The sequence below is a fragment of the Acanthisitta chloris genome, unplaced genomic scaffold, assembly GCF_000695815.1.
Source record: "Acanthisitta chloris isolate BGI_N310 unplaced genomic scaffold, ASM69581v1 scaffold42060, whole genome shotgun sequence".
NCBI lineage: Eukaryota > Metazoa > Chordata > Aves > Passeriformes > Acanthisittidae > Acanthisitta > Acanthisitta chloris.
This window is the reverse complement of record NW_008651911.1, coordinates 3,817-11,399: the sequence shown is the minus strand read 5'-3', so window position 1 is coordinate 11,399 and position 7,583 is coordinate 3,817. Positions and strand designations below refer to the sequence as shown.

Below are 7,583 nucleotides of genomic sequence, written 5' to 3'. Positions count from 1 at the left end.
GGCCAGCCTGCTGCCCCACTCCCTTCACTTCCAGCACTTTGGAATTGCCTGTCTCTGTGTTCTTCAGAGATGGCTCTTACAAAGCAGCCAATATCCACTGGTAACCAGAAGTTCCTGAAGTAGAGACCATGGCTAACCATCCACCAGTACCTGCAGAAGCAGCTCCACAGGGAACCTCATTACATAGTATCTTGAGCAGCCCAAAGTCTGCTCTCTCCATAGCCAGGATCAAAGTTTTGCTGCTAGTTTTGCTCCTAGCTCCAGCAGTTTGAAACTCAACTACTTCATGGTCACCATGACCAAGACAGTCATCGATCACCACTCGGCCCATGAGCCTGTCCACAAACAACAAATCCAGGAGGACACCTCTCCTAGTCAGCTCCCTTAGTACCTGCACCAAGAACTCAACTTCAGCCTGCTTCAGAAACTTCCTGGACCTGTTTGTGTCCTTTGTATGATATTCTCAGTTGAATTCTGGGAAGCTAAAATCACCCCTAAGGATAATATCATGCTGGCACCAGCACTGCTCACCTCAGTGGCTGAGGTTGGCATGAAGGATGTATAAATACAATTACCAAGGAAAGTCACTTCAGGCTGTTACCAAACTCTTCCAAATGAATAAGCAAATAAGCCTTGACTAAGAGCTTTGCACCAAAACTAAAAAGTAAACCAGCACAGAAATCTGTTCCCATGATGGAACTGATCTCATTTCTCCTTCCCCACTGTGATCTCTACAGCTGCATCTCTAGCACAGACTGAAAACACCTGTGACTATCCCACCACATTTGAGGAATAAGGAAGGATAAACTAGAGGTCAGGACTGTTGTGAGCAACACAAAATACATTCACACTCTTTTCTTACTCTCTGACTAACACACCTGTAGTGAGGGGCTGATGGTGTGAATTGGGATGTATTTTTCACTGTTAGAAATACACAGAGAACTGTTTGCTCTCAGTGTTTGAGATTGCAGTGCTGAAAGCTGTGAGCACTGCAATAACTACTTCAAATGTTTATTTTATTTTATAGGCTGGTAACCAGCACATATATCAGCCTGTGGGTAAACCAGGTAAGCAGTAAATGTCTTATGTCATCTTGAATTCTTGATTACAAGTCTTCCAGCAGCAGTAGTGAGCAAAGGTTCGTGCCAGTATTTCCATGCAGGAGGGATTCAGTTCCAGGCACTACACAGAGATGTTTGGTGTGCTGTGTTTAGATTCCCCATGCAGGCCCCAGACGTGCAGTCAGCAAAGCCAAGAAAGTGCTTGGATCAACAGGCAGGAAGTGTCTAGAGGAAGCTGAGTCACCGTGTGGGACTTCACCCTGTGTGGAGTTCAGGCATGTAAAACAGAAGTAGACACCTCAAGTTGGGTATCTCAGTCTCAAAGTGAATCACACCCAGGATTGCTGCCAGGAAGAAGTCTGATTTTCCCAGACACATACAGCATGTTGGCACTCAGCTGTGGTACAAAGGGGTGAGAACCTCTCAAGGCTGGGGTAGGTGTACTGAGATCAGTAGCAGTTGCTCCACGTGGGGAATTTCAAGGTATCTTATAAAACAACCACGTTCTCATTATGTGCAGCTGCTACAAACATTGGATTTACTGCAAGCACTTGCAGCCTTTGTAGTGTTGGCAGAGCAGAGTGATGCAGGTACATCTGGTATGTTGCTCCTCTAAAAATGCAGATTGTTCTTGTTAAGCAGATCACGCAGCTCCGCCAAAGAAGCCCCCGCGCCCCGGAGCCCCAGGACACCTGGGCAGCCTTGCCAGCCTCAACAGCCCCGTGGACAGCTACAACGAAGGCGTGAAGGTGTGTGCTCAGGGCCACGGGAAACACCCTCAGAAAATCAACCCTGAGGTCGTTTGGGGTTCCTGAAGTAGAGACCACAGTGAGCAAAAGTGACTAAACTTCCTAAGTAAATGTTGTCGTGGGGCAAACATGCCCTAGCAGCTCTCCAGGGAAGTGAGGAGGTAACTGGTAGGCTCAGATGCTCCATGACTGTGATTCAGTGTGTTCCTCACCTAGAACCTTGCCCAGGTGAGCTTGTTTCTATTTGAAGAGCATATGAGATGCCCTGGGTGAACCCAACCTCCCTCTCAGCAGCAGTGTTCAGCCCACGGTTCCCTGTTCCCAGTCTCAGGGTCACAGGGAAGTGAGACCCATCTGAACTGGTGCTCAAAAAGCTCTTGCTGCAGCATCAAGGCTCCTCCAACCCTCCTAGCTCTGGGGAACGAGGGAAGAGAGGAAATGAGCTGTCTGTCATGGGATTGAGATGCTTCCTGATGTGTCGTTTCATCTCCCATATAGGCAATAAAGCCAAGACTGAAACCCAACGTGAATTTTGTAGCAGGGAGAGGCTGCAGAGTGCTGTGACACAGTGTCTGCCCCTGTTGGCAGTGGGTGGCAATAGTCCCTCAGTATGTCAGGCACTTCCAAAATCATCCCTCTGTGTCCTGTTCCTGCCTTTGGGACCCTGATACCTTTCTAACCTTCAGGAAAAAACCTTGCCAAGCCTGTAGTAAAGAGCAGGAATCCATGTCGTGGATTCAGCTGTTGAGATGAATGACCCTTATTTTAGGTGCTTTAAGAAAATGCAGAAATAGTCCAGTTCATCTGAGCATGAAATTCAAAACCTGCCATCAAAGCAGTGTGATCAGCACAGATTGATCCCAGCCTGTCTCACTTCTGCCCTTGTTCTGGGATTATTGGAGTATTGAAGTAGCCAGCAGTGGAGAAATCGAGCAGGATTATTTATTATAAACTGATGCCAGTGCTTTCTGAGCTGCCAAGCCTCAGAAAACCTGAAAAAGCAGTAACAGATGTGTTACTAAACTTGGCGTCTCTGAAATTTCTTTCTAAATGCTGATACTGGGACATGAAAAATGTTTTCTGAAATACATCCTTTGACAGCAAACAAACCTGAGCAGCCAAAGTCATCAGCAATGACAAGTGAACAGGATTTGTGTACTAAAATAGCTTCTTGAGTAGGGAAAAATGGGCTGATTTGGGGTTTTACTGTCAAGATTTTCTTGAAATTGGTTTGGTTTGTGCCCCTTGGGGAAAACAGCCCATTGGTTTTTTGGTGTAGCTTTGTTAGTGGCTGCAGTCCTAAACTGAAGGTGCTTCTAGGGTTCATATCAGACACCCAGTTTCAGTCTCCCATCTGTGCAGAGCTCAGATGAAGAGGATTTGAACTGTTTGTCCTCAGGAGCCTTAGAGCAGGCACCAGGGAGCACACGGGTCTGGGTTCCTGGGCAAGGCAAAGTCAGACAGTTCCACTGAGAAACTTGGGACTGCACAGACTGCAGAGCAACAGGGTTGATGTTGGAGATAAACAAAGGGAAGTCAAGTGTTAAGAAACACAATGTCTGTAGTTGAAAGGTTAGGGCCTGGAATTCCATGGGTTGGATGTCACCTAGAATGGCTCCTTGGTAGTTCCTAACTACGTCCGTGCTTAGTGGTCGCGAACAAGAGCTGCAGAGCTAGGTGACCACGTATTTCTTACCATGACTCTTCTAAAGAAAAAACAAGCTTCAGAAAGATGAATACAACAGTTTTTCAATGCACTGAGTGCTGGGTTGTTTGTGTAAAGGGACCAGCGTTCCCAGGCCACGTCGTGTCCCGCGGTGGCCCAGGCCCTCTGCTCCACTCACCACTCTGCTGCCCACCAGACTGGCTTGCTCCTCTCCAGCTTTGCATGATCTCTTCCCCACGTGTTTGGTAGGAAGGAAGCATGGGTGCATGGCAAACCCTTCACTTCCCACACTGTGACACATGGCCAAGAGCTAACACGAACGGCTGTCGGTACTGTTGAGGATCTGTTTTTGTTGCAGCCTTTTTAACTGGTCGTTTATTGCTACACGTGTTTTGGGTTTGGTTTGGTTTGGTTTGGTTTTTTCCCTGCTGAGTTTTATTAATATTGTTTTTCTTTTTTCCCTTCTTTCGGTAAATTTCTTTAACCTCCCCCCACATTCTGCTCAACCATAGCCATGGAGGGTAAGCAGTGCGTGTGTGTACGTGCTCTAGTCCAAAATGTCTTTGCATGTGACTTTGCCAAATGACTGTTTAACTTCTCGACTGCTGAAACTGATTCGGATCACAGCCTTTCCCTGCTGATTGAGGCAATTACCTGCTCTTTTTCCTGAGGTATTTTCTGATCAATGCACTCGACTTAATCTCCGTAATAGCTGTCGGTACCCAATTAATGAAGTGCTGCAAAATGGAATCCCCATGCACTAAATCCTGCACTCCTTCCTTAGACAAAGTCTCATCCAAGTAGTTCATGGTTTCCTTGGGGCAGTGTCTCAGGTGCTTCCAGTGAAACACCCTCTGGGGCCAGTTGTAAGGACCAGCACTAGCCCATCGTGGTGGGCTGAAACACCACGAGCCGTCTCAGATCCTCAGCGTGGGCGACTGCTCTGTGACCAGTAGGAAATCAGCAATTTTTAAATCCTCTGCTCACTCTGAGTAGTTGTTTGGGCATCCCATAGCAGGGAAGAGCTGCAGGAAACTGGGATGTTTGTAGTTTTACAGTTCAGAGATCCTGAGGACCTTACAGAGGAAGTTTTCCAAAGTTTCCTTCTTTCATGATGCAGGTTTATTTTAGTCTGTCTTGGATTTAATTCCAGACAGACCTGACTCGTTGAAGTTTTACTTGTGTAAGGACCACAGGATTTTTACCTATTGGGTTTTTTTCTGATCTATTGGAAATCAACTGTCTAAAAGCATTCCATGTTTCCCACCTGTACTGGTGACACCATTTTTGTAAACCTGCTGTGGATTTTCACTAACCAAACAGTAATGTTATAGAATCACAGAATGGTTTGGGTCGAAAGGGAACCCAAAGATCCTCTAGTTCCAGTTCTCTCTTTGCCATATCAGTATGTTACTGTGAGCTCTGACATATTTTGGAGCACAAAAAAACCTTCTGGAATGAGGGACCTGATACCTGTTGCCTTAACAGTGGAACCTGAACCAGTGAGACAGGTCAAGTACTCAGTACTCATTCCTCAAATTATTTTCTTCTCTGTTGAGGGAGTTGTACTGGCAGCTCTTCAGGGAAATCCTGGTAGAAATTCCCCAGTGTCATTTCACAGATCAGGTTCAGTCAGCAGAACTAAAAGAAACTTCCTTCAGATGGCAGAGTGAGTGTGCTCAGGCAGGACAGGGGACCAGGGCGGGAGGCTGTTGGGAAGATGAGGAACAGAGACATCTGCGGAGGTTGGGAAGCTGCTGAGCCCCATCTGCTGGGGACAGGAGGTCCAACAGATCCTCTCTGCTTCAGATTCAGCCGCAGGAGATCAGCCCTCCTCCCACGGCCAACCTGGACCGCTCCAACGACAAAGTCTACGAGAACGTGACGGGTCTGGTGAAGGCAGTCATAGAGATGTCCAGCAAAATCCAGCCCGCGCCGCCCGAGGAGTACGTGCCCATGGTGAAGGTATGGAGGCACTGCCTGGAACTGTAAGCTCTTTCTTTCCTGAGGTCTTCAAGTGGTGTAGGAGAAATTCTGGGAAGCTGAAGTAGAGAAGCTCGTTGTGTTCACGGGGTGGGTGACCTGTGGTCAGAGATTGGAGCTTTGGGTCCTGTTCCCAGTACTGTGCACAACAAGTGCTTTATTTTCCAGCTTGCCTGTGCCTATCCAGGGTGGTAAGTTGTGTGATGTCTTCTCCACTTTTTCACTTCTTAAAGAAAAACGTTTTCTGAACCCTTTGCCGTCTTGTTTTGATGGTGAAACACACAATTTCAGGTAGGATTTGGAAGTGTCTCAGCCATGTTGCAACTCCCTTCTTATCCTGGTGAGGAATTAAGTGTATCTGCTGCCTCCTGCTCTCCTACAATTCTCTCATCCATTCATTCGAAGTTCTTTACATTTATTTCCTTCCTTTTTTTTCCTCTTAGGAGGTTGGTTTGGCACTAAGAACCTTACTGGCAACAGTGGATGAGACCCTCCCAGTGCTTCCTGCAAGCACCCACAGAGAGGTACGTGGAGCTCTGCTCACCTGATGCTCAGCCACTGCCTCAGCTCAGCCAGTAGGGACAGGTTTGGGCACTCCTTCCCTGGCATGGGCACAGATTTTGGTTCACTGAGCAATCTGAACTCTGGGGCTATAATTTTGCGTTAAATGAATCTTACTAGAATTGCTGTGTGGGGATAGACTTGGGTTAGTGAGTCTGCTCAAAGTGGATATAGCTGTCACCTCTGGGAAGGTGACATAAACCCCAGTATTCCAAGGCTGAGAGACCATCTTAGTGCAGGTGTAATCCTTCATTAGCTTGTACACCAAGTCATTCAGCAGGTAACTGAGCAGAGCTTGGTGCAGCTGGAAGGTTTCCTGTAGTAACCTAATTCTGGCTGACAAGTGACTGAGTGTGATCTTTCAGTGAAGTTCAGGAGTAAAAGTTTTACTCCAAAACCTTGGAACGAGTGTGATCATGAGAAAGCCAGAGAATGGTTCTGTAAGTGCCATCTCAGAACCATCCTGACTTAGCCATGTTGTTGAACAACCTGTATGTGGCTTCTTAACCTGTTTAAGAGCAATTTATGCTTTGAGGTGCTTTATGTGAGTGATGATGACAGCAACCTGGAAAGCTGTAGCAAGGTGTTAATGACAAGATGTGGGTTAAAATCCACTATTTGGGTCTTGGTGCTGTGTTGTTGGGAAAGGTGAAGGTTCCGCGCGGGGAAGCAAACGGCCGACGCCATCTGGGTGATACAGCAAGCTCCATCCTTATTGTCCAACAGGCTCTTTTTTATACAGTGCAGAAGCAGGCTTACAATTATCCGTCATTTTTAATTGGCTAGGCTCTAAAGATAGCATTCAGGTACTCCCCTCACTCGCAGCTGCAGCTGTGAGGCTTATCTCCTGCTTTCCCAGGCTTGGGTGCATTCCTAGCTGTTTTTCTCGAACCTGTTTGTTTCACCCTCAAGGACGAGTTACCCCTGCCATCTGCCATCTGCCCAGCTGAGTTACTCCCTATCTATATATAAGTTACTATCTCCAGAGCCTTCCTTGTACACACTGCATTCCCAGGTGTGTTCCCAGGACTGTGTCTGTACGTTCCCAGGGGACTGCGGCCTAGCTCTTTTTGGCCTTCCCCAGGATTATATCCCTGCTCCCTTAGCCATTCTCCAAGACTGTGTAACAGTGGGTAGCTCAGCAGCTGACAGGGTTGCTCTGCATCTCCACCCAACACAGAGCTGCAGGTGCCAAATTCCATCTGCTGCTGCATTTGGTGCTCACAGACTGTCCCAACTTCAGTTGGAACTCTCTCCAGGAGCTGCTGTGGGAGGGCAGATCCTGCTATGGCATCACTGTGTGCAGTTCTGGGCCCCTCAGCTCAGGAGGATATTGAGGTGCTGGAGCAGGTGCAGAGAAGAGCAACGAGGCTGGTGAAGGGACTGGAGCACAAGTGCCATGAGGAGAGGCTGAGGGAGCTGGGGGTGTTCAGCCTGGAGAAGAGGAGGCTCAGGGGAGACCTTCTCACCCTCTGCAACTCCCTGACAGGAGGTTGGAGTCAGGTGGGGGTTGGTCTCTTCTCCCAGGCAACCAGCAGCAGGACAAGAGGGCACAGACTCAAG

The 7,583-nt window shown here is 47.8% G+C and overlaps 1 protein-coding gene across 1 annotated transcript in view; it reads left to right on the top strand.

Annotated features, from left to right (window-relative positions):
• LOC103802470 (focal adhesion kinase 1-like) overlaps nucleotides 1-7,583 on the top strand; it is a gene marked incomplete at its 5' end in the record, with an annotated part of 11,026 nt that overhangs the window by 1,918 nt on the left and 1,525 nt on the right. Inside the window, 4 exons of the mRNA XM_009074953.1 lie at nucleotides 1,028-1,067; nucleotides 1,704-1,810; nucleotides 5,286-5,441; nucleotides 5,903-5,983. Coding sequence (XP_009073201.1) covers nucleotides 1,028-1,067; nucleotides 1,704-1,810; nucleotides 5,286-5,441; nucleotides 5,903-5,983 — 384 coding nt within the window. The remainder of the gene's footprint in view (nucleotides 1-1,027; nucleotides 1,068-1,703; nucleotides 1,811-5,285; nucleotides 5,442-5,902; nucleotides 5,984-7,583) is intronic.